General features: G+C 39.6%; 1 protein-coding gene across 5 annotated transcripts in view; it reads left to right on the top strand.

Annotated features, from left to right (window-relative positions):
* The window catches only part of MBTD1 (mbt domain containing 1), a 65,813-nt gene that overhangs the window by 24,757 nt on the left and 13,759 nt on the right, over positions 1 to 27,297 (top strand). For 2 of the 5 annotated variants that reach the window (XM_032428407.1, XM_032428406.1), the window contains exons 4-14: positions 5,155 to 5,294; positions 6,579 to 6,693; positions 7,530 to 7,615; positions 16,680 to 16,797; positions 19,253 to 19,387; positions 19,683 to 19,771; positions 19,985 to 20,219; positions 20,833 to 20,888; positions 21,230 to 21,334; positions 25,908 to 26,055; positions 26,943 to 27,025. In XM_032428407.1, coding sequence (XP_032284298.1) covers positions 5,155 to 5,294; positions 6,579 to 6,693; positions 7,530 to 7,615; positions 16,680 to 16,797; positions 19,253 to 19,387; positions 19,683 to 19,771; positions 19,985 to 20,219; positions 20,833 to 20,888; positions 21,230 to 21,334; positions 25,908 to 26,055; positions 26,943 to 27,025 — 1,310 coding nt within the window. The remainder of the gene's footprint in view (positions 1 to 5,154; positions 5,295 to 6,578; positions 6,694 to 7,529; positions 7,616 to 16,679; positions 16,798 to 19,252; positions 19,388 to 19,682; positions 19,772 to 19,984; positions 20,220 to 20,832; positions 20,889 to 21,229; positions 21,335 to 25,907; positions 26,056 to 26,942; positions 27,026 to 27,297) is intronic. The other 3 variants (XM_032428410.1, XM_032428409.1, XM_032428408.1) reach the window with 3 other exon arrangements.

The following is a 27,297-nucleotide window of genomic DNA, read 5'->3' as shown; positions in this document are numbered from 1 at the left end:
TAATTCATGAGTATATCCTGCTCACCGTCTTCTGGGCATACTTTGGATTACGTGGTAGTAAGGTGACAGCTTGTCCTGACTTGGCCGAGACTGTCCTGTTTTTAGGATTGAAAGTCCCATCTCTTGGAACGCACCTCAGGCTGATGGTTGGTCACCTGTGTGATTAGGGCAGAAGGTAATTCCGCCTTCATCTTTTTTTTTCAGGACACTGTGTTTCCACTCATGCCACACAGTTGCTCTAGCTTTTTTGAAAGTAATACTGATTTTGCATATAGCAGAAACTCTTTAATCTTTTCAACAGCTTTACCAGTAAACCAATTAAACCAGTTTCGTGCATTGGCAGTTGACTTTTTTTTTTTTTTTTTAAGATTTTTAAGAAATCTCTCCTCCCAGCTTGGGGCTTGAATTTAGAACCCCGAGATCAAGAGTCACATGCTCCACCAACTGAGCCAGTCAGGCACCCCAACTTTCTGTTTTTTAATATATGAGGCTGATTTGAATATACTTTTAGGAACGGCACAAGCAAGGGCTATGGGAGCAGGAAGGGCAGGTGATGAATTCTCCCTGGGTCCAACCAGAGAGGGCTTCACAGGGCAGGCAGCCTTTGAGCTGGCTTTGAAGGACAAAGGTGGAAGGTGTGGGATAAGCCTGTGGAAGAAGGGAACTGTTGTAGCAGAGGTTGGCAGGTAGGACTTCGAAGGAGTAACACTGAGCCATTCAGCTGTGCCAGGCACATGGGTGACTGACCACAAGAAACATCTCCCAGAGATGAAAGATCTGGAAATACAACCGTCTGGGGGCCTGCAGTGTCTGAGAACATAGTTTTAAATCAGTCAGTGCTCACTGAGGGCCTTTCACAGGGTCCTGGCTTCTGGTTACTTGCTGTCAGCAAAGAGGCTTCCTATTGGCAAAAGCTGAAGGACACACTCCCACTTCACTTGGGAGCCAGACAAGGTCATCTCCAAGGACATCACAAAGACTAGGGCACAGGAGAAAGAAGGTGGAACAGGCAGATTTGGAGTTAAATTTTTGGCCCTGAGCGGGCTTCTGACCCACGGAGCCTGTTTTTCCATCTGTACAGTTAGGATGTGGTTACCTGCTAGGGAGGGTGGCCTGAAGCCAAGGGTGACAGGAAGTATCCCCAGAAGCCCCGGCTGGGGCTACATACACCAGAGATGCCTGAGAACACTGAATGGGAATAGGATCCAGCCTTGTTTGATACCACTTAGATTCAGAAGTGAGTCCGCCAGGATCCCATTCTGATTTTCACAGTTGAAAAATGATTCAGGGCCTGAAGAGGACCCAGGAGTGATTTCAAGCTTACTCCCAGGTTGGGGCTGTAGGTAGGCCTAATTGATGAAATCAGCTTCATATTTCTCTTAATGGCTGTCTTGATAAAGGGAAGCGGAGTAGCGGTGATCTGTGCTGAAATAACTGTCATAGAACCTCAGCAGCCAAAAGCCAGGTTTGGAGGCCTGGCCATGGGTCTGAGGGCAAAAGACTGGTGCTGACCTCCCCAGGCCTGGCCATCAGGATGATGGGCAGCAGGTACAGCAGCAGAGGTTTCCCCTTTGGACATTGGTTGAGCTACATACTGTGCTGGTCCTGGGAGACCTGTCTCTGAGTGTGGCAGGATATCTGGTAAGAATTGGGCCCTCCCTGGGCACCTGGGTGGCTCAGTCGGTTAAGCATCTGCCTTCGGCTCAGGTCATGATCCCAGGGTCCTGGGATCTAGTCCCAAGTTGGGCTCTCCGCTCAGCAGGGAGTCTGCTTCTCCCTCTCCCTCTCCCTCTGCCTGCCTCTCTGCCTACTTGTGCTCTATCTCTATGTCAAATAAATAAAATCTTAAAAAAAAAAAAGAATTGGGCCCTCCCTCAGTCCCCAAAGGACAGGCTCTGGATTTGGAGACAAAAGCTTCTGGGGGCTTCCCTTTTGAGACTTGCCAAGTTCCAGCCCCTTTCCAGCTGCAGTTGTTTTTGTTCTTGTTTTGTTTTGTTTTTAAGATTTTATTTACTTATTTATTTATTTGAGAAAGAGAGCACACATACGAGTTGGGGGAAGGGGGAGGAGCAGAGGGAGAAGGAGAAGCAGACACCCCACTGAGCAGGGAGCCTGCCATGGGGCTCAATCCCAGGACCCTGGGATCATGACCTGAGTTGAAGGCAGACGCTTAACCAACTGAGCCACCCAGGCGCCCCTGCAGTTGGTTTTTTAAATCCAAGATTTAAGACTTTAAATTATTCCAGGGGCGCTTGGGTGGCCTAGTCAGTTAAGCATCTAACTCTTGATTTTGGCCAGGTCATGAGATCGAGCCCCGAGTCTAGCCTGCCTAAGATTCTCTCTCCCTCTCCACTCCCCCACCCCCAAATAAATAAATAAATAAATCCACATAACCTTTTTCTTACTAAATTTTGGTCTTAGAAATTTTTTATTTCTGGGATGCCTGGGTAGCTCAGTCGTTAAGCGTCTGCCTTCGGCTCAGGTCATGATCCCAGGGTCCTGGGATCGAGCTCTGCATTGGGCTCCTTGCTCTGCAGGAGGCCTGCTTCTCCCTCTCCCACTCCCCCTGCCTGTGTTCCTTTTCTCGCTGTGTCTGTCTCTGTCAAATAAATAAAATCTTTAAAAAAAATTTTTTTTTTATTTCTAATTTTGTCATTTAATGTTGAAGGTTGTGTTGTATAATATTCTAGTTTTATGCCATTTGCAGATTTGATGATAATGCCCTGTAGGTCATATTCTAATCCTTTGATTAAAAAGTTGAATAGCACAGGGCCTGGTACAGAGTCCTACAGGCCGTATCAAGAAACTCCCCATCACTGGGGCGCCTAGCTGGCTCATTTGGAAGAGCATGTGACTCTTGATCTCAGGGCCATGAGTTTGAGCCCCACATTGAGTGTAGAGATTACTGAAAAATAAATAAACTTAAAAAAAAAAAAAACTGGGGGTACCTGGCTGGCTCAGTCGGTAGACCATACAACTCTTGATCTTGGGGTGGTGGGTTCAAGGTCCCACACTGGGTGTAGAGATTACTTAAAAATGAAATCTTAAAAAAAAAAAAAAACTTCCTGTCATTTATCAGGACCCACTAGGTGTGGTCACCCAGTCAGTTAAAACTTCTACTTCACCTTAAATTTCTCAATCATTATTGACAAAGCCACATGAGAGATTTTATCAAATGTGTTGACTCCTTTAAAAAAAAAAAAAATCAACTATTAATACACAGTCGACCCTCGAACAACACAGGTTAGGAGTGCTAATCCCCCACACAGTCAAATTCATGTGTAACTTTTGACTCCCAAAAACTTACTGATAGCCTACTGTTGACCAGAAGCCTTACTGATAACATTAACAGTTAACACATATTGTATATGTTTTTTATATTATATAATGTATTTTTACATTAAAGTAAGCTAGAGAAAAAATATTTTTAGGACGATCATAAGAGAAGATACATTTACAGTACCATATCATATTTATTGAAAAAAAGTCCACATATAGATGGACCCATACAGTTCAAACCCATGTTGTTCAAGGGTCAACTCTATACTCTCGCCATGGTTTAGTTATACCAGTTCAGTAATATTATCACAAAAGGAAATAAGGTTTATTGAAACTTTATATGTGCCCAGGTCTATTTTAAATACTAGAGATGCAGAGAGAAACAATATAGAATAGTCCCTACCCTGGTGGAGCTTACACCCTAGTCATGGGAATTATAGTTTGATATGTATAATTCTTGACGAAGATTCCCTTGGGATCACAACTTCTTTACCTAGATGGTCACAGACCTTTTTAATTATCTGTTCTGTAATTTTTTCAATAGGAAACCATACAGTTTTTTCTCTCCTTAAACACCCTTTCTTCATCCTGTGGTACCATATCTTTCTTCCGTGATTTCTCAATAAATTTATAAGTACTGGTTAAACTACCTCCAGGTTAGCTGTTTGCGTGGAGATTTGAACCCACTCAGGCGTTGTTTACTATGTTACTTTCTGGATTTTTTTTTCCCCCTCTTTGGAGGAATAAATGACGAATATGGTTGTATGTATTTAACATGTACAGTGTGATGATTTGAGATATATATATATATATATATATGTATATGTATATATGTATGTTTTGGAATGATTACCAAGATCAAGATAAGTAACCTGTCCATCGCTTCACATAATTAGCTCTCCTTTCGTGTGTGGGGTCGTGGAAAAGAACACAGTATCTACTCCCAGCAGCTTTCTAATATGCAGTACAGTATTATTAACTGCACTTACCATGCTGTATGTTAGATCTTCACAATTTACTCTTCTTATAAGTGAAACTTTGTACACTTTGACCTACATGTCACCCTCCCCTCCAGCCTCTGGCAATCACCATTCTATATTCTGTTTCTATGAAATTGGCTTTTTTTTTTTTTAAGGCTTCCACATGTAAATGATCCCATACACTATTTCACTTAGCATATGCTCTCCGGGTTTAACCGTGTTGTCACAAATGGCAGGATTTCCTTCTTTTTTTGTGAATGAATAATATTCCATTACAATGACCCTTCTTCTAATTCTGCCTTTCAGATTATTGTCCAGTATGCGAATTTACAAAAGAGGCACATTTAGTAGTCAGAGTCTTGTTTTCGTCTGTTACCAAAGGGAATAATCAAGCACCTTCCTCAAGCTTTGAGCCTGTCCTTCTTGTCCTCTGAACATAACTTGAAAGAATCTGTTACCCTTAGCATTTTTCCAAGACTTGGCTCTTCCTAGGTTGTACTTTGTGTTAATCCTCAGTGTGTTGCACTTCTTTTCATCTTTTGTTTATAATCCATTCAGAAAGTTAAGAGCTCTTAGTGTATATGAAAATGCCTGGCACATGGCAAGCACTAAGGACATGTAAGTGGAATCTGCTTTATATTTGCTCGTGGGTTTAGACCCTTGTAAAGCGTATTAGACCTTGAGCTATGGTCAGACTTTCTGGAACTGCAGCCATGGCATCATACCAGTCTTTTCTCTAACTGCTGTAGAGGCTTTTCCATCATTTGGGTAACAGAAGACATTTTCTGTCTCATGTTTAAATTAAAACCTTTAGATAATAAGTTATTAAAACTGTTAGGTAAAAAATGGGTTTATTTTATGATCATGACACCACTGTTTTTATTTTCTTAATTAGCTACCTGCGAAATGTGTGGGATGGTTGGTGTGCGAGATGCTTTTTACTCCAAAACAAAGCGTTTCTGTAGCGTTTCATGTTCACGAAGCTATTCGTCAAACTCCAAGAAGGCAAGCATTTTGGCCAGACTTCAGGTAACGGTACAGAAACTTTCTTGTTCTTTATGTCTGTTATTTCTATGGCTTTCACTGTTTATCTGTCATTTGATCGTGATTCACTGCACTCCACTTCTACCCAGTTGGCCAGTTACCACTTTATACCCCACATTTTTTTTTTGAAATATGTGGTCCCCAGAGTTTGCTCAGTCTATAAAATTGAACAGCTATTATAAACAGACAAGGCATACTATCCAAACTGTTTGTATAAGTGAAAGAAAAATATTTACTCTTTTTCTAAATAAGTATAAATATAATAAACACCTTGTTATATACAGAAACTGAAGCCATTTTTCCCCCTTGTTTTCTTTTGAGTTAACATCAAGGTAGAATCATGCAGTATTTGGGGGGAAATGATTTACCCTTTGGTATTATCTCTCCATCATCTTCGCTTTGTACTTTCGATTGCAACCTATTTGATACCTTGAACAAATGTGTTTGGTTAATCCAACTAACCTTTTTGAAAACGTTCATGGTATAAAAAAATTCATCTTTCTTTAAATGTACATCAGTGCCTACAAAATGGAGATTTGATCATTTGACTAAGTTGTTACCATTGTAGCTATAAAGAATGTTTTTAAGGCATTTAAGTGATTTCTGTAATATATTTGATCACATTTTTCTTACTCTCCTTTTAACTCATTGTGATCATTACATAGCACTGAAAGGATTATATAAATTCCCCAAATTAAGGAAATACATCACTTAGATGTATTTCTATATTTCAGATAGACAGTACGTAAGATCCTGAGCAGTGGTCTGTACCCAAATGGATGGCAGTTTGTCACACTGTGAATTTGGCCCATGATCATTTTGTCATTGATCTTTTGCGTTAGCACTAAAGGTATAAACCTCAGTCACTTGCTCTTTAAACATTAAATTACCTTCTCTTACCATAAAAATAGCAATGCTTGGCAACCTGCATGAGTGAATAACCACTGGTTTTATCTAGTATAAGAAGGAATCAAGTATCCACCACAGCCTATATTTTAACATCTTATGGGATATAATTTTTTATTAACATATTAATTTGCATATTGCTGTTTTAGTCTGCGCCAGCCCTGCTACCCGTGTTAGACGTCTACACTGTAGCAGGACTCCAAAACCATTTCTCACATTAAAAGTCCTTGTATGTTTCCTCTGCTTTAATAATTTTCTAAACCCTTGATGTTACTTAAGCAGAATGGGTAGTATGCAGTCAGGTTAATTTTTTCGGTGGAGGGGGGTGGATGAAAAAGAATCCTATTTACTTAACTCTTCTTGTTTTAGGGTAAGCCTCCAACAAAGAAAGCAAAAGTTCTTCAGAAACAACCTTTAGTTGCTAAACTAGCCGCATATGCTCAGTATCAAGCTACCTTGCAAAATCAAGCAAAGACTAAAGCAGGTAATATCAGTGAATGTAATAGAGGTGAAATATTAGATACTGATTCATCTAGTTTGAGTTAATGACATTTTAATTTTGGGTTTTGTTAACTAAGCTATTTCTAGGTTCTACTAGTACATTATGACATTAGGCTTCCTGATGATGGTTTTAGTTTCAATAAATAATTCTAGAAGAGCGTTGTTGTGTTCGCAAGTTCACAGTGCTTGGGGCAGTACCCCTGACATTTTTTATTCGGCTTATTATTTTCTGTGTACAGGTTCTGTATGCTGTGGATGGTGGGGAGCATTGTGGAGATAAAAAGCAAAGAAATAGGACATTTAGCAAGCTTTATAGGGAGTGGGGAGAAGAGAGTAGTAAGAGGCAGAGATTGAGGAAAGGATCATTTCTAATAGAAGATTCTTGACAGGAGAGCAGAAGCAGGGAGATGTAGCAGGAAGTAAAGCAATGAAAAACCCCCGTGAAGGCATCAGTAGCAGATACTGGCTAGAAATCTCTTTGAGTTGCCCAGTAAACGCTGCGTGGGAATAAAAACCCAAAAGCAGCCGTGGCATTCTTTGTTATCCTGAGCACTTCTGCTCTCCGCTTTGCTGCTCGTTACTGAAGAGCTCTTTCTTACTTCACTTCCCAAGCAGCTTATGCTACGTGTGGAACACAAACTATTTGTTTGCAGATATGATCTATGCAAAAGTTCATGTTTATTTAGAAAAGTTCTTAAATCTGTACAGGAAAAAAGAAAACTTTCTTTCAAGGTGATAAGTTAATTTTATATCATTTCACATTTTCATGTGAATGAAAGGTTTGAGAATTGGAATATACCTAAATTTATTTGTTTTCAGCAGCAGTCTCCATGGAAGGCTTCAGCTGGGGTAACTACATCAATAGCAATAGCTTTACAGCAGCTCCAGTTACCTGCTTTAAACATGTGAGTATGGAATTTCTCACCTCCTACTGAAATGCTTAGTCATTGTTTAAACCTGAAGACACAATACCCCTAAGTGTCTTGTCTTTAGAAGATCTTTATTTTGTACAATGTCGTAAAAATGTTTCTTTTTTATTATACTTATTAGTAATAAAAATAATTTCTAGAAGTTCTACAAGTAAAAGCATCCTTTAAAGAAATTATAATTTGAAATTATTCGAATAGGGAAAAATACTAGTCTCCTCCAATTTTCATACTAAGCTGAACCATACACAGTTGGCTGGGTCTGTATCTCACGTGTACTGGCAGCGTCGTATGGCCCAGCGTAATGCAAACCATCCATCATGCGTGTTACCTGAATCTTTGTGATCTGACCTGACAGGAAAAGGAAGGCTCTTTCTTCCAGTTATGTTTTGTCTACAAAGGTAAAATCACAAAAACAAAGAAGGAACTATTAGTAATACAGCATTGTGGGCTGAAATATGTGATACATACTGGAAAACCCTTTGCAGGATGTTCTTTTTGGCAAGTAGATTCTTACGGAGTATGTGAAGTAATTCAGAATTATGTTAAAAATGTTATCAGAAGATAAGTCTGGGGGCACCTGGGTGGCTCAGTCGTTCGGCATCTTCCTTCGGCTCGGGTCGTGATCCCGGGGTCCTGGGATCGAGCCCCACATCGGGCTCCCTGCTCCGCAGGAAGCCTGCTTCTCCCTCTCCCACTCCCCCTGCTTGTGTTCCCTCTCTCACTGTCTCTCTCTTTGTCAAATAAAATTAAAAAATCTTTAAAAAAAAAAAAAGATGTTTGTTCCTTTTGATCCTGTTCCTTTTTGTTCAGTGATCTGTGATTAATTCTCTCCAATGCTTTTTTGACCTTACTACGCATTTAATTTATATTTAAAGGTTCTGCCTGCTATTAAAAAAAACTTCTGACTACTGACTATGTACAAAAAGAAAAGAGAATTTAGAAAGTTAATGAATGAAACTTTGCTTACACTAAACATTTTGTTAAGTTAGGACTTTACTTTTAAATAACAGCATGTGGACAAAACTGAGCTTGAGTTCTTGCTGTGGAAACCCAAATGAATTTTCATTTGTTCACGGCCAATACAGACTCTTGATCAAGGCCAAGCATATGAAATCAGTGGTAAGAATGTAAACCAAAGCTGAGTTCATTAATTTGCTAGTTTTCTTTCCTGAAAGTACAGCTGTTCAGCCCTTTGTTGGTGGCATGCTGACTCTGAAGCAGCCTAAAAGGGATCCTAGATACTTTACTGAGTGTGTCAAGTAGGTGATGTACTTCACCATAAGGTGGATAGTAGTGTTACATTTGTGAAATAGATTAAATAAATACACAGCAACAGCAACATTAAAGAGAACTGCAAAGCAGATCTTTCTCGTTCTCTCTCTAGTTCTTTCTGCTTTTGAGAAACTCAAACTCAGATTAAGTTCTCAGTTACAATAACTCCTTCATCCCAGATTTCTGGAACATTTGTTGTCTCTTCTGAATAGCCTTTATCTCTTTTCCTGTCTTTAATATTCTGAGGTTTTTTTATATTTTGATACCATAAACCGTGTAAAGCTGTGTTATGTAAGTAGTCAGGGTATTTTTTTAAAAAACATTTCAAAATCCCAAAAGCATATTTTATTTCATGTCCGGTATATTAAAGTTCTTTGTAAGAAAATCTCTATTATAATGAAACTGATTTTGTTTTCAACTCTGCTTTTTTAAGATTAAAGTAATCATATGGATTAGAGCAGCTTAGCCTTATTGTTTTATTAATAAGGATATTGTGGGGCTCCCGTTTCTCACTCGGAAGCAAAGCATCTGCCACCCAGTGTTTTCCTGCGCCACTCATCTTTCTTTACTGCCTTTTTCTCATCAAGTAGGAAAGCAACTGATATCGGTAATTTTTTAGTTTATTTTAGTACAAATGAGTTTGCTTTGTTGCCTTAATCACCATCTTCATTTGAAGCCATTTGGTTTCGGTCAGACCTCATGCTACACTTGATTTTATCCTTTAGAGCTGACTATTCCTGGTTCTTCCCCCGAGTAGTTCTCTACTACTCCAAGTCTCCAAGTAGAGTTAACTGGCTTTGGCTTTAGAAAGTCTGTTGTCAGGAGTTGCTGGGAGCGCAAGGCCCTGCCTTGTCATCCATCTTAGAGTCTTCTAAGACTCAAACTGCCCGCCCTAACACTGGTTCATCAGTAAGGCCCACTTTCGCCAGACTCCACATCTGCCTTGTCCCCAACTTGAGCACAGGTTGGGAGCCTTTTCCTGCTCATAGGGGATTCTTTTTCAAACATAATTTTAAGAAACATCCAGTGTGTAACATGGAAGCAGAACTACTCTGATTGAACCAAGAATTGGGCCTGGGAGCAGTGTCCGAGCCCTGAGCGCCTTGCTTTTTTAACGTAACCCAGCCTCTTCTGGAGTAAGGATCACAGGTAAACAAACACTTTATCTTTCCCAGCACTTAAGTATGATTGTGATTAGTTCTAAAATCACAGGATTTCGGAGTGGAGCTCTTTTTTTCCCACAGTCTATCTTTAAACTTCTGGGAATGAAGTTTCTGCAAAGTATATCGTAGGACTGTGTCCTCTTTGATAGTTGCTGTAATTATGCACAGTGCTTCCTGCTCAGTCATTCAGTTACAGCAATGTTGACATTTTTTATAATTAGCAAAGGAAATTGAGCCTCAAATGTTATTAGATTACCTACTTCAAATCTGTATGTCATGATTGTCATGTATCTAGTATATCTTTCATTTTGTCCAGGTGGTAGTTTGGTAGTTTTGAGAGTTTTTCTTCTTTTTTTTTTTTGGTTTTGGGTTTTTTGGGGGTTTATTTGTGTAAGCTTCAGAATTATTACTCTTTTCCCTAATAGACGTAGTTAGGATAAGAGGAAGCTGCACTGATTGATCTAGCAAGGGTGGGGTGGGGTGGCCAGAGCCTTGGCCCTGATCCTTGGCTTCCCCTTCCTTGGCAGTCTTGGAGGTTGAAAACCACTGAATTAGGTAATAACACTTTTAATTAATCCTAAATCATACGGTGACAAAACTGTAAAGTATCTTAAAAATCATCTAGTTCATCTTGTTGTAAATGAAACTCTTGCTACTTTTTTCAGTAGCCAGATTATATTTCAATTTTGGGCTTTAACCTGCTTTCCATAATTTAAAGTTTTGGGGTTTTTTTTTTTAATGTAGTTTTTAAGTCCCCATAGGAAAAACGTTCCTGTGTTTCTTTTACTCATACACTGCTCCCACACAATATTTCTGACACCAGATGTGCAGGTTTTCCACATACCAAGTAATTCTTTAACACCAGCTGGGTGTCTGACGGTTCAACTCAATTTTGACACCGTCTGCCTGGAGTTAGCATCGTATCACTCAGGTTAAGGGCTCAGTCCCACAAGACTAGCCCCACCTCAGATACCACTCAGAAGTCCCAGTTGTTACCTATGCTTAAGACCAACTGGCTGTAAATCAGGGTTCCCATGACCTCCTCGGGTTCAATAATTTGCTAGAATGGCTTACAGAACTCAGGGAAACATTTGCCAGTTTATTATAAAGGACATAATAAACAATACAGGTGAACAGCCAGATGAGAAGATACGTAAGGCAAGGCTGTGAGAAGGGGCATGGAACTTCATGTCCCCTCTGGGTGTGCCACTCTCCTAGCACCCCCTTGTGATCACCAGCCCAGAAGCTCTCTGAACCCCGTATACAGATTTCCCTCACTATCCGAAAGTCCACTTTACATCACTTCACTTTTATGAAAGGCCTGCATTAGTACCTGTTTTCACTAACCAAAAGAAATCAGAAACAGATTTTTGCTTTCAGGAAATAAAAAGTGCTTCCTCACCTTATGCCATTTTGGCTTACAAAAGGTTTTATGGTTATAGTTACGATTTTATCTACTTTCGGATGGCCGGGGAAGCCTATATTTTGGGATTTTAATGAAGGCTTCATCGTATAGGCGTGATCAATCATGAACTCCACACCCTCTCCCTTTCCCAGAGGATGGGGACTGGGGTGGAGGGTTCTAAGCTTCTCCTCATTAGGCTGGTCTTTCTGGCGACCAGCCCCTATCCTGAGGCTGTCTAGGAGCCCACCCAGAGTCTCCTCATTAGAACAAAAGATGCTTTTATCACTTAAGAGATTCCAAAGGATTTGGAGCTCTATGTCAGGACCCGGCTCAGAGACCAAATATAAGAACAAAAGATGCTCCTAGTGGTCTTATCACTTAAGAAATTACAAAGGTTTTAAGAGCTTTGTGCCAGGAGTCAGGGGCAGAGACTGATATATGTATCAGACTGAAATAGATATTTCTATTTTTTTCTATTTTTTATATATATTTCCTATTTTTTTCACAACCTCTAAAAGCAGTATCCATATTTATCCCAACTGTGGAAAAATCAAAAATATTACTGCAGTACCAATGCCAGTTAGGTACACTGTATACATGAAATTCACAGGTGATTTTCTTCTAGTAATTTATGTTTGAACCCAAGAGAGCCTCCAGTTGATCAATGTGTATGCAGAACATTGAGCTTTAAAGCATTCTTCATTTTTTTGAAAGACTTTAGTCTTTTATTTTTTTTTTTAAGGATTTTATTTTATTTATTTATTTTAGAGAGAGAGCACAAGTGGGGGGAGGCGCTGAGAGGGAGTGGGAAAGAATCTCAAGCAGACTCTGCACTGAGCGCAGAGCCCAACGTGGAGCTCAGTCTCACAACCCGGAGATCATGACCTGAGCCAAAACCAAGAGAGTTGGATGCTTACCTGTCTGAGCCACCTAGGCCCTCCAAGACTGTAGACTTTTAAGTTGAAGCAGTCCTATTTCCTGTTACTTGCCTTTTAAAATCAAGTAAAACATTTCTTTCTAGACATTACAGCACAGGCCAAAATGTGCTAATATCAAGTGGATGTGAAACACAGAAATCAGTCCTTTAGTCGTGTATTTACAGACTTGAGATTCCTTTCATTTGGTACTGGACTATATACTCTGGTGTCCTGTTGATAACTTACTGCTAAGATCAGAACTCGTCCTACTTTTTTCTCCCTTGATAATAGTTGTAGTTTTGTTATTTTTTTAAAAAAGGCCCTTTGTACACATGTATACCATAACTTTAAAGCTGACTTTACTGCCTCCACAAAGATAACCTGGTATCACTTACATGGTATGTTCTAATCCTCTCTTTGACGCCTGACCTGTGTGTGCCAGGTGTTTTGAGAAGGTAAGGTTATCCGCACTTCTTTACAACATATATCACAAGTATATTTTTGTATTTTAAGGTCAAAAACGAAAGTCCTTTTGTTTGTGTATGTACAATAAAAGTATTGTTTCTCTTTATAGTAAAACTCACGATCCATTTCTCAAGTATGTGTTTATTAGTAAAATAATCCATTTCAAGTAAAATTGTTTTTTGGCTTTTTTCCCCTAGCCTTGACCACACGTACACACGACTCCACTGGAAGTTGAAATATTTGTGTCCATTCTCACTAAAGTTAGAATCTTCTGTATGTCATTCTAGATTGCAGAATTTCTTTTCTGATGGAAATAAAACTTCAGTTAGTTTCTGGCACTTGTTAGTGCTTCATCTGAGTTAGCTGTCACGGGTCTCGCCATGAAATAGAATTTGGACTCTGGTATAATAAAAATCACCTGTCTTGTTTTTATGTTTTAAAGAAAGCCTAAGTAATCTAGGTTATTTTAATTTTGGTCTGTTTTCTAAAGTAGTTCTTGATTTTCTATTGGGATCTCCTGATTCTTAAAACAGTATTGGTTTAATACGTTGTTGTTTTTTTTAATTGTGGGCTATTTTATGCCTTTCAAATTAGTAGTCACTGCTTCCTATCCCTTTTTACACACACATAGCATTCTCCCATTCTTAATCTTGCTTCCACCCCACGCATCCCATTTTCCTTTTATACTCTCCTTATACTCCCCTTCATCCTGCTGCCACCACCTCAAAAAGTAGATTCTGGTGTCCAGTCAAAAGGTGAGTGGACTTTCTGGAGAAAGAGGGAACAATTTTTTTTCCTATTTCAACCTACCAATTCCAGCAGGTAGCATTTAGGAGTTCTACTTTCTTTCCAGTTAATTTCCTGTAATGTTTTCCCTTTTTGGCCAAATGGTATTTCATCTTTCTCTACTAGATGAACTAATCATATGCCTTTTAGTCTTTCATTGGTGGCTTTTTGTACATTTGTCATACCATCATTGGGATAGATTCTTTCTTGGTTACCTATGTGCAACTTCAGGGCCAGCCTCTGCCCACTTGTTGAAGATTGTGGGTGGTTATCAAAATAGGTTGGCAGTTCTGTGGAGGGAAATTTGTATTTCTGCCATGAAGCATCATATGTGCAGTGTATCAGCCCTCTGAGAGTCTAGCCATCTGGGCTGTTGGACTATCTGGGAATGTTCTTGAATTGCAGAAAATAAGACTTCCCACCCAGTTATTTTTTTATAGACGACAGTCAGGTGGAGGTTATCATTCAGTTGTGCTGGGGAGCCCTCAGCATTTGGATTTGGCCATGTCCTGCAGGACCTGATGACAGCTTACCTTGCAGGGAAGGAGAGTCGCTCCCAGATAGCCCTCACGAGTGGCCCTGGAGCAGGAAGTGGTGAAGCAGATCTTCCTGATTTGGGAGGAGCCTGAGGTGGACCTCTCGTCCTGAGTCTGGAAGGTAAATTTGTTGTTACCTGTAAATTATGGTTCTGCTAGTTCATGCTATGCCAATCCAGACTTTCAGAGGTATCCCTCCTGCCAGCAAGAGAAGACAGATGACTTAGATGAAGATGGCTGTCAAGCCCTGGGTCATTTAGTCTTCCACACTTAAGAGTATTCATTTTAAACAAAAGGGCAGATACATCTGTGAAATTACCTTATTATTTCAACACATTGAGCACATGCTATGTAGAAACTATGGTGCTCTTTTTTGTTGTTGTTTCTGTTCCTTCATTTTTTTGTTTCTTAGAGTGAACCATATGGATTGGTTTAAGAGGGTCTAGCAGAACCACAACCTTACAGGCAAGAACAAATGTCACTTTCTGCTACTTTCTCCTATACCAATCCAGACTGTAGGGACAAAAACATTACCCCAATAAAGTGAATATTATCCTTATTTTTTAAGTGAGCATATTGACACTTTATTTTCTTTAATAAAATGTGGCTAAAAGTTATTTTCTGCAAATAATTGTTAAGGCCAAAAAAAAAAAAAAAGTTGGTGAAATTGTCATATCTGGCTCTAAGAGGAGTACTGTATGCCAAATTCACTTAGTAGTATGCCAACCTAACCCCCAGTTTATCAGCATAACCATGCTTCTTTCTTCTCAACAAAAAATAAACCCGTTCCACAAGATTTGGCAGCCAAACAAAGAGGGGTGGATACCCTGCCTTAATTTAGTGCATACATTTAGCTGCATCTATCTGCTCTAATTGGTTCATCCTCACAGAAATGAAAACATGGTCTTTATGTTAATATATCTTAGCTTAATCGGCGTTACCTATCATCCTTCCAGCCTCTCCTTTTCTGATCGTATCTGCTGGCAATAGGGATGGCCCTACAGTCTAGAATGATGTAGGGGGAGATAGCAGAACCTGAAGAGTCCAGTCTTTCAGTTCAAAAACAGCAGAAAGTGGTAGTCATAATGGATGTACTGTTTTTTTGCACAGCTCAGGGAGATAGTTACATGTACCCTTCCAGAATCACCAATATTTGAGATAGGCCACGGTCTCCAAGTTACTGAGGCATATTCATTGCTTGTGCTACTTAAAGTAATAGCCATAATTTGATTCTGTCTTTGGTATCCAGACTTACTCTAGTTCAGGATTATTTGACCTTTTCTTCCTCTCCTTCAGAAATGTCATGAACTGTTGAGAGGATAGGGGTTAAGTACTGTTTTAGGCTAATCCTCCTGTGGGTTGGCATCCACCAAAGTATTGAGAAACCTTGCATGGAAGACATTTACCCAATGTTCAAATTGGCTAGATCGTGTAACTCTTAGATGTCTTTGTTTGGTCATCTTTGAGCTCTGAAGCTGTTTTGTCTTTTCCTGATTTGTTGGTATTATCAGGTCTTTTATAACCTAACCCAGTCCTTTTCTCTATGTTCAAGGTTCTAAATTATATATGTAACGAGGAGCTGATTGTCAAGGCCACAGAGACTGTTTAGTATTATCAGCATTTATATTCCTAAATTCACTAATTTGATTTAATTAACCGTTGCATAAACTTCAAATAATTGTAAATGGCCTCAAGTTTTAAGGATTAAAATGTAATGGGAATTATAATTCGGGCATGTTAGACTTAGGAAAATCTCTTCGTGATACTCATTTAATCGGCTTTCTGAGTCCCCATTCTAACCATGTGGTGTGGAGGCTAGTGATTACCAGTTCTAACACTGAACATTTCCTTTTTGTTTAGAAATAATAAATTATTTAACAATTTACCATGGTATGCATCTCTAAAAACTCTTCAACTCCACCTTTTTAATAACTTTATCAGGTGCTTTTGCCACATGTCTGTTTTAACAGACTATTTCTGTTTTATGAATTTAACTTAAGTTGAAAATACAGATAACTAAGTTTTGTTTCTCCTGTTAGTGGAAACCACATTGCTCAATTGGAATTATTTTTCTTTCTGCTCTTTGGACAGACCCTTTAAAATTAGAGGTTAAGGTAAAGTGCATTATTCAGCGTATATTAAAAATAACAAGTTTCTCTGCTCTATCCTGTGAAATCTATTGAGTGTGATAGCTTTTACAAAAATTGCTGCTTAGGTCTAATATTAGGACAGTATTGAATTTTGAAGTTGACATGGATCTATCTATTCTAATACATGTGAAATTGTCTTCATCTTGAGCTTGCCCCTGACACTGGCTTTTTCTAAATAGAATTCTGTGAAAAGGGAAATAACAACTCTATTTTTAGAGAAAAATGAATGAATTAAATGGCATTTTTAATTTAATATTTCCGTTATTGATGGGAATGCTTATTTTTAAATAATGTGTTTTGGGCTTTATGTTAATTAGATGATAACTTAATAATTTTTATATGACAGGCACCTATGGGGACCTGCTGGGGTGATATCTCAGAAAATGTGAGAGTAGAAGTTCCCAATACAGACTGCAGCCTACCTACCAAAGTCTTCTGGATTGCTGGAATTGTAAAATTAGCAGGTGAAAGCACACGTAATAATTTACCAGAAAATGCCAGTTATGTTTTTGTAACTTGTAAGAAAGCGTATTTGTAAATTTTGCAAGTGTTGCCAAATAAATAATAAATACGATAATAGGGCAAAGGGTAGCAAATTTTTTTTTTATAAAAAACCAGATGGTAAATACTTTTAGCTTTGTGGGCAGTACAGTCTCTGTCACAATTCCTCAGCTCGACCATCGTAGCGAGAAAGCAGCCTTAGCAATACGTAAATGAATAGACATGGCGGTGTGCTAGTGACACTTGATTTACAAGCACTGAAATTTGAATTTTATGTAACTGTCACATATCATGAAATGTTATTCTTCCTTTGATTTTTTTCAACCTTTTAAAAATGTAAAACCATTCTGAAATGGCAGACTATAAAAAACATCAGGCAGTAGGCCAGATTGTGGGCCATTATATAGTTTGCCAAACTCTGGTATAGGGAAATACTTTGAAAAGTAACAAAAAGTTGAGGTGCTAAGAAGAGTGATAAGGTCCATAATACCAAAAGTAAACTAGTGTTGATAATTTCATCTATCTTGGTTTATTTTTCTTCATTCCCACTGCTTTCCATGTACCCTACTCCTTGTTACCTTATTGCTCATCACATAAAGGCGTTAGGTATGTACTGTGTTAGACACTATGGGCAGGTGATGTGCAGAAGTCTCAGACCTAGTTTATTCTGTGAGCTGCCATCTGCCAAGTGCTGACTGCATCTATGACGAGGCACTCAGTGAGTGGTGCAGTGAAGCCCTGTAGTACTTTACCAGGCGGCGGGGATGGGGCATGCAGCTACTCAGATGAGTTGTCCTTAAATCAGAGCTATCTAATGCAGCCTACTCTTTCTTTCCTCTCTCCAGCCATTCTCCCCCAAACACCCTGCCCACAACTCATTACGTACTGCTAACAGACTTGATTTACTAAAGATGATCTTCTATTTTTCTGCTCAGGCATGCATCTTTTTTTTTTGTCTGCTCAAGCATCTTTAATCACTTCTTTGTCCTTAAAGGATCAAGATGGTCAGCATTTACAGCTATTGATGAGTTGCTCCATAGACCACTGGCCAAAGTTTTGGTTGCTTCCCAACAGAAATGCTCTCTGTTCTGATGAGGCGAGTTCTCCCTCCTCCCTCATAGAGCATGTTAGCACCTCTGTGCCTTTGCGCAGACATTTTACCCAATTCAATTCCCAGCTTTTCCTTGAAACATTTCTCCAGCTATTATAAGCATTCTCTAAATGCTTGTGTTGTTCTCTACACCGTAATTTAAAACAACATATTCTTTCTGTCCTAGATGTTTAAGCCAGTTGCATTTAAATAGCTCTAAAGATCAATGTGTTTAATATCCAAGAATTATTTCTACCTTCCATCTCCAATTTTACATTTCGATTTTATCTAATTGCATCATATATCTTATTTAAGCCACTTGCATGACATTTTAGAATTGAGCCTGATGTTAATCATGAACTAGAGCTCAGCAACAGTTGGCAGACTCATGAATTATTCTGTAAATTACTGGATTTTAAAACTAAAGGTTTAATGCTATAAATTTTCATCGTAGATCTTAACACAGGAAAATGCTGACTGAACTTAGCTCCCTGCCTGGGATATAAGTTCATTGGGCCTTTCTTATTCTCCTGAAGGCCTTAAATTAAATTGTAATCTGTTACCAACAGAAGGTTTATTAAATTATAGACAGGATATATTATATACTTTTTGTTCTTTCTAAGAAGTAAGGCTTCCCATTCACTTAGTACGTACAGTCTTTAAGTCCTTTCACATACTTCTTATTTGTGTTTATTGAACTTTTTCACCTAGCATTTTCACATTTTATTTCCAAATAAATAAGACAGAAAAAATTTGATGCTTGAGGTAGCCCCATCCAAATTATCCAAAAACATTTGGTCATCTAATCAGATAGACAAAGCAGTCTCTTTGAAATGTTACTTTAACTGGATTTCTGTGACTTGACAAGGTTTTACCAACTTACTGTAACCTCCTTTTCTTTTCTTTTCCAAACTACACGTTCTGGTAGGACTTTCCCACCCCTGTTTCCACTGAGAATTTCTTTTCTAGAATTTAAGAAACTGTGGGTAAAATTAAAATACATTACAAGGGGGGAAGCCATGCTCTGAAAACAGTTAAACGATAATGACATTATACAAACAGTTCTCAGAGTCTGAGTGGTACACCAGCAGCAGCAGCTTCGCCCGGGGACCTGTTAGAAATGCATGTTCTCACTCTGCCCCCAGCCCTACTAACTCAGCCTCCGAGGTGGGGGAGTGGGGGAGGGGCGGCCATCTGTCTGCTCGCAGGCCCTGCGCGGGCTTCTGCTGCGGGCGCGCACTAACATCTGACACCCACCGCCGGCAGCTAGGTCCTGTTCGGTTTCATTTCATTTTCTTATTATGTGGTGATTGGTTTGTTGGTTTCAGGTTACAATGCCCTTTTAAGATATGAAGGATTTGAAAATGACCCTGGGCTGGACTTCTGGTGCAATGTGTGTGGCTCTGACATCCACCCAGTTGGCTGGTGCGCAGCCAGTGGAAAGCCTCTTGTCCCTCCTAGAAGTAAGCAGCCTCTTTACCCTACTGCAGATGGACTGTATGTACTTCAGTGCAGTGGCGCACATGGTAATATCCGAGTGATATGAAAATTACAGTAATAACTTTCTGGTTTCACATAACTGATATGCTGGCAAGATATACTTGTTTTCTCTATTTTTGTTACTCTTCTTCAGAACCTTAATACTCTGAATTGCAGGGAAAATTGTTGTGGTTTGTTGTTTTTTTGTTTTGTTTTTAATAGTTTATGAAGCAGTTCTACTCTTTGCTAAAGTGTAACTGGTTATTTCTTTTGTTTTAGCTATTCAGCATAAGTATACAAACTGGAAAGCTTTTCTAGTGAAACGACTTACTGGTGCCAAAACACTTCCTCCTGATTTCTCACAGAAGGTAAAGACAGGATCTTAGAAAGGACTGAAGTGTCGATTGAGAGCTCTAAAAAAGGACTAGCCTGGAAGTTTTTTAAGGAATTGTTTTAATTTAGTGAGCTAGATGATCTAGTTAAATGTCGAGTGCACTCAGTATTTTTAATAGTACGGTATTGAAAGTATTTGTAGACCTTTGTCGTGAATTCCGAACAGTTCTTGTCTGCTTTTGTTTAAGGTTTCAGAGAGTATGCAGTATCCTTTCAAACCTTGCATGAGAGTAGAAGTGGTTGACAAGAGGCATTTGTGTCGCACACGAGTGGCAGTGGTGGAAAGTGTAATTGGAGGAAGATTAAGACTAGTGTATGAAGAGAGTGAAGATAGAACAGATGACTTCTGGTGCCATATGCACAGCCCGTTAATCCATCATATCGGTTGGTCTCGAAGCATAGGCCATCGATTCAAAAGATCTGGTAAGCACCTGTCACAAGACCACCTGTTGAAAACATCCTTGAGGCTAAATTGTACTGCTTGGTTATTTTTTTCTCTACAGAATAGCAGAGATCAGAAATAGCATTCTAGTTGTCAGGGCTGCTCATTCTGCTTTAATTAGGGAAGGTTCACACCAGAATAGGAGTGTCCTAACTCCTTTATATTCCTTCCACTTGCTCTCAATTCAGATATAATGCACTTTTGGTCACAACTACATTTATTGTCTACACTCTTCCTAGCCAGCCCATTTGAAAGATGTAAAGGTAGCCTTTCCCTTTGCATTCAGTTCTAATCAAAAGAGCAAGATTAAATGTGGTTAGACTTAATACTGAACACATTAAAGCATACCTCTAAAGTTGTGATTCCCTAACGAAGGAATTACCATCATTCTGATCGGCTGAATGTATTTAATAGCACATGTACTCTAAAGAGAGAAAGACTGTTAGAGGATATTTTTCACCATAAATGTAGAAGGCATGTATTTCTGCCATGTTTTAGAGTATACATACCTTGTGAGTTTGAAACCTTCAAAGAAACGTGGTTTTTGGTCTTCTCACAAATGCTGACAGATTAGTATGTAACTTTTCCTTGTAGATATTACAAAGAAACAGGATGGACATTTTGATACACCACCACATTTATTTGCTAAGGTAAGAAGTTTTTATAAGAACCCTCATTTGTAAATTAGGTTTGAAAGAGGGTTGTGGGTTTTTTCCTAACATTATGGAAATCACAATTACATTTATTCACTTAAAAGGATTAAGACCTTGTGATCCATAGGTGTCACAACTATTGATTATAATTATTCTTAAATTCTGTCTGTTTGCCTGAATTCTCTCTATCCTCTAATGGAGGTTTGAGTTATAATATTAGGTAGGTAGGAGAAGGCATTTGGTATTTTCATCTGATAAGCGTTTTCAAATTGGTAATATTCTAATTATTAAAATGATAACATTTGTAACAGTAGATGTGCTTTCGTGTAATTCTTTAGGTAAAAGAAGTAGACCAGAGTGGGGAATGGTTCAAGGAAGGAATGAAATTGGAAGCTATAGACCCGTTAAATCTTTCCACAATATGTGTCGCGACTATTAGAAAGGTAAGACTATAGGTTTTCAAATATAGAAATGCAATTGTAAGAACTGGGTTTAAAGTAATAAGAGAAGGAGGCCCTTAACATACTCATTCTGACATAAAAGGTATGTATCTGGATCTTCACTGGGGAGAAGGATACCAGTAAAATAAATTTCAGTTTTCATATCAGTGTTTTTTATAGCTTGTTGTCATCTTGAGTCTGCTGCCTTTATTTATGAGGTATATATCCTGAGTTAGAGGAAGAATATTTAAGTTACTTCTTGGTCAAAGCTAATCCAACACAGAATTGTAACATGGCCAAGTTTGTCTTCAGTTTCCTGGGTTTTTTTTTTTTCCCTTTTGTGCCTTTTTCTTCTTTTGGTAATACTTTATTTTTTCTTTTTTTCCTCTCTTCTGAAACTCCTTTTATGAAAAGATCTAGAAGAGTGGTTCTCAATTCAAATAGGCATCAGAATATCCTGGGGAACTTAAAAAAAAAAAAAAATACAAATGACCAGACCTCTTAAATGCCCACCCCACCCCTGTTCTGATTTCATCAGTCTGCTGGGGGGCCCTAGCATTGGCTTTTTTTTTTTAAGTCCCCAGGTAATTGTCCAGTACAGCCATGGTTAAGAACCACTGATCATGGGCACCTGGGTGGCTCAGTTGTTAAGCGTCTGCCTTCGGCTCAGGTCATGATCCCAGGGTCCTGGGATCGAGCCCCACATCGGGCTACCTGATCAACGGGAAGCCTGCTTCTCCCTCTCCCACTCCCCCTGCTTGTGTTACCTCTCTCACTGTGTCTCTCTCTGTCAAATAAAAAAAAAAAAAAAAAGAACCACTGATCAGAATCTGATTATATAGGAGTGTAGCTTAAATTGTGATTTGCATTTCAACCCAGTTTAAAGCCTTGAGCCAAAAGAATTAAAAACAGTTATGATTGCTGCCATGTCCCAGGCTCTCGTGCTCAAGGTCACACAGCTAGACAAGACCAGCTCCAAGCTTTTATTCTTCCTCTTTACCTGACTAGTGATCAGAATCACCTAGTATGATTTAAAACAGATTTCTGGGGCGCCTGGGTGGCTCAGTTGGTTAAGCGTCCCAACTCTTGGTTTCAGTTCAGACCACGATCTCAGGGTCATGAGATTCAGAGACCATGATCTCAGGGTCACGTCAGGCTCCATGCTCAGCACAGTCAGCTTGAGATTCTCTGCCTCTGCCTCGCCCCCTGCACGCACACACTCTCCCTCTCTCAAATAAATAAAAATCTAAAAAAAAAAAAAGATTACCTTTAAAACTAAATAAATACATAAATAAAAATAAAACAGATTTCCATGACCTACTCCAGACCTACTCAATCAGAATCATAAGAAGTATTACACACAATAACATATTTGTTTAAAAAAGATACAGTTTTCTAGGTGATTCTGATAGGTCTGGGAACCAGTGCCATTGTACCAGGCTCTGTTCCATGAAACGAGAATGAAGGGTCCAATGAGTATAGCATCAGACTTCACTCAGGAATTAGTTAGGGGCGCCTGGGTGGCTCAGTCGTTAAGCATCTGCCTTCGGCTCAGGTCATGATGCCAGGGTTCTGGGATCGAGCCCCGCATCGGGCTCCCTGCTCTGCGGGAAGCCTGCTTCTCCCTCTCCCACTCCCCCTGCTTGTGTTCCCTCTCTCGCCATCTCTCTCTCTCTGTCAAATAAATAAATAAAATCTTTTTAAAAAAATAAAAAATAAAGGAATTACTTAGTTATTACTTGCCATACTAGGTTTAGTTTGGACTCCAGAAAGCTTATAGTCTTGTAGAACAAGGTAAGATATATAAAAAGAAGTTTGTTTCAGGATCAACTATGACTTAAGAAGGGTACACAGTACTGTTGGAATTCAAATAAAGAAGAGATCACATTGTCTCAGAGGAATCAGGGAAAGCTTTATAGAAGAGAAGAGATTTGAAAACTTCACCTTGAGGGTTGGGAAAAACAGCCCAGCAGAGATGCAGGGAACTGTTGTAGAAAGAGAACGTGCACAAAAACATCAAGATAGGAAAGCATAGGCCGGGTTTGGAAGAGACAAGTTGTTCACACAGTACACATCAAACAAGTTGCACTGAGGGGCACCTGGGTGGCTCAGTCAGTTGACCGTCCGACTCTTGATTTCCATTCAGGTCGTGATCCTCAGGGTCATGAGATCAAGTCTCGTGTCGGGCTCCACACGTAGAGCCTGCTTAAGATTCTCTTCCCCTCTCCCTTGTCCCTCCCCTGTGCATGTGCTCGCTCTACCCTTCCCGACCCCCGCCGAAAAAAAAACAGGTTGCACGGAGTATTCTGGCCAAGGCTTTTCTTTTATAAGGAACAGAAACCCACTCAAGTTTGCTCTAGGAAAGTTATCCCAAGGACAGGCAGTCTCCTAGACACGCAGGGCCACAGGATGAGAACTGGAAAGCCAGTGGAATTCTCTCCATCTCTCGGGGCCTCTTTGTCCCACCTCTTCTCTGCTCTGAGTCTCTGCCACTTGTCTTTCACTCTTATGGTCGGAGTCCTGCTCACTCAGTCTCCGTGTGTGGCTACGAGCTCCATTCTGTATGATAGGCTTTCAGTTCTAGCTCCAGCCCATGACTTGACAAGTCTCGGGGTCTGTTAATCCTAATCCTGAGAGAGATTCTAGCTGAGCCCAGCCTCTGGCTTGGTCCTCTGTAGGTTAGATATTAGTCCCCACTCTGGTCAGCTGTAGTTAGGAAAGGGGAAAGGAATTTCATGTGAGTGAGGGTAGCCCTTTCCAAAGGTGTAGGCAGAGCTGTTAAGCTTGAAGAGGAAGTTACTGTACATGTCCAATGTAGTAGAAACAACTAGGAGAAAGACGCTTTGGGGATAGAAACTAAAAGATAATGTGGAACTAGGTCATGCAGGCTTTGGTTTTTTTTTTGTTTTTTTTTTTAAGATTTTGTTTATTTATTTGAGGGGGGAGAGAGAGTGTGTGGTGGGGGGCGCACGGCCGCGGGAGATGGCAAAGCAGGCTCCCCACTGAGCAGGAGTTCCATGCAGGGCTGGAGCCCAATGCAGGGCTCGATCCCAAGACCCTGAGATCGTGACCTGAACTGAAGGCAGACACTTAACCGACTGAGCCACCCAGGCGCCCCGTCATGGCAAGCTTGGAATACTTGGTCAGGCCCTCTGAGCTTGGAAAAGCTTTCTGGTGTGAACAGAGGTCATACCAAAGAAAAGTTAAGCAGTGTAAGACAGGAACTGTCCAGAGAGGAAGCCTGAAAGCAGTTCTCAGTGTAGTAAGGAGAGAGTTCATGGCACAGATAGAGGGACTACCCTTAGGGGGAGTCCTCAGACCTGGTGCTTTCTTACCTTTGAAGCTGGCTCTGACACCCTGCCTGGACTCTCAGAGGATCTGTTTAGCATGCAGGGAAAAGGCAGGACTAAGACCCTGCAAGGGAGACAAACTCCCAATAAAACTGGAGGAGTTGTGGGCATGGAGGTCAGTTACTGCAGCAATGTGCATAGGTGACATCGCCAAAACAGGAAGGACAGGGCCAAGATCAGAAATGTGAGGGTTGGAGGTAAAAGGACGCCACCAACCAGAACATCACCAAACAGGAGAGGTGAGACCAGGTCAGTAGACTGTAATGTAATGAGAGCCCGGGAGAAAATATTTCAGAGAGTTGAGAGTAGTGAGCAGGTATGGGATACTTTAGGGAGGCCGAGGTTTGAGGAGGGTACATATTGGGGGAAAGGCAGTGGATTTGACAAACTTGGCCACTGGTGATTTTAGCATTTTACTAGGATCAGGACAGAAATCAGACTGCAAAGACTTACGTAGTTTATACCTGGCAGTGGGCCTCTGGGTGAAGTATCTAGGAGTTCATCGTACTGTTCTTGTACCTTTTCTGTAAGTGTGAACTGTTTCAAAATAAAGTATTTTTAAATCTTTTTAATGTAATGGAAAATGGGAGACAGTAGAGTGTAAGAAATAGTGTTTTTGGAGCAAAGTACCAGCGGTAATCGGACAAGATGGAAAAGTTTGTGGGGGGTAGGGTACTACATCTTACAGCAGTCAGGGGTGCAGAGAAAGGAATATGGGGACCCTTGCGCAGGACGGCCTTATTTTCTGTTATATGGGAGCGTGGATGTGTGTAGCATAAGAGGTAAAGCGGAGGCTTGACAAAGCTGGGAAAGGTTTGGAAAAACTCCTCTGTGTGCTAAATCAGAAGGAAAGAAGTAAAGTTACACTGAATATCAGGACTCCGAGCCTTGCCTAGACGAGACTGTTAAATTGGAAAGGAACACTCAGCCCTGTTTCATGGGGACCACAGCAGCTGGCACCTTAGCCATTGGCAGAGGCACTATTTGTCCTAGATCCCTGAAGTCACTTCTGTGGAACCCTGCTTTTGTTCTGGACACACTGCAGTCTACGGAGGTTTTTCATTATTTCAGTTACTGACATAATTCAGTGAAGAAGCATTTTTCACTTTGAAGAGACCTTTATGCCATAGATTTTCCTTTCTTTTAGAATGTCACTTAATTTAAAGGATCGCATTTATACTAGTGGTATCTAATTTCACATACTTGGAATTCTCTTAATTTAAAAGGTGCTGGCTGATGGATTCCTGATGATTGGGATCGATGGCTCAGAAGCAGCAGATGGATCTGACTGGTTCTGTTATCATGCAACCTCCCCTTCTATTTTCCCTGTTGGTTTCTGTGAAATTAACATGATTGAACTTACTCCACCTAGAGGTACTTCATCCTAATATGTACACTGGGTATTCGTCCTTGCCTTCTTTTTACATGGTATCTATTTACATCATTTAACACAGCCCTGGATTTTCTGCTGTGTGCACCTTTGATATGTGCATATGTATATATAAACGTACATATACACAACAAGAGCTGCGGGGTGCTCTAAAAATATAAAGCACTGTATTCTAGCTAGCTTTAATAAATTATATTAGTATAGAATTTTTCTTGAGCATCTCTACATTTTATAATATGAATTGGTATTCTTTAAGCCCTAATGAGATGGTGATGTAGGTAATTGCACGCATAAACTTTTGTTAAAAATAGATACAGGCTAAAGCCTTTGAGGGAGAGCAAGTTTCCATCTTTAGAGTATCATGTGGCTTTTAAAAAAAAAAAAAAAGGCATATCCTTAAATAACTCTCAAGGCTTAACCAGTGTCTTTCCTAATTTCAATATAAGAGCCTTGGCTTTTTCTCTTAAGAAAAGAAGGGGGAAAAATCTAAAAACAGAGGTCTATAAAAATAGTATTTGCCCAGCCAGTTTTCTTTCTTGCAAAGAAAGAAAAATATCACTGTGAAGTATGAAATGCTAGACTGTCCGAAGCCTAGGATTTTAAAAGCAAAAGTCTGGAATTCTTGTGGTAGACAGGAGAGAGACACTTTTGCATTAGGTAAGTAGGTGCACCTGTGTCTGTCTAGAAACGAAAGAAAATCCTTATAACATGGAAGGATGATTGCATTCAACAGTATTAGAGCAAGAGTTAAAAGTTTATTATATAACCTAAAATCTGAGATCTCAGTGTATACTAAGTTAACTTTTTATCTACATTTTACTATTTTGCTAATTTTAAATGAACTGCTAGTTAAATCAGGTGTGTTTTTCAGGTTACACAAAACTTCCTTTTAAATGGTTTGACTACCTCAGGGAAACTGGCTCCATTGCAGCACCAGTAAAACTATTTAATAAGGTAAATGTAAATAATGGCATAATAGTTATGTGGAATTTTTTTGATGCCTCACAAATGCAAATCATTGTTGATCAAAATGTCTTGGCTTTATATTAGAATTTCTTAATGGAGATTAATATAAATAAATATATGGTAATAAAACAATGTATTTTCTTTACCTAGATTATGAAGCTTGTTTTCAGACTTTGCTTCGTTTTTAATCTGAGTAAAATAGAAATGAATACATTTCCTAACTAGTTCTTAAATACTTCACCTTCATATGTTTTAATAAT

This window comes from Phoca vitulina, unplaced genomic scaffold (genome assembly GCF_004348235.1).
Source record: "Phoca vitulina isolate PV1807 unplaced genomic scaffold, GSC_HSeal_1.0 scaffold40, whole genome shotgun sequence".
Lineage (NCBI taxonomy): Eukaryota > Metazoa > Chordata > Mammalia > Carnivora > Phocidae > Phoca > Phoca vitulina.
This window is presented reverse-complemented; position numbering and strand designations above follow the sequence as displayed.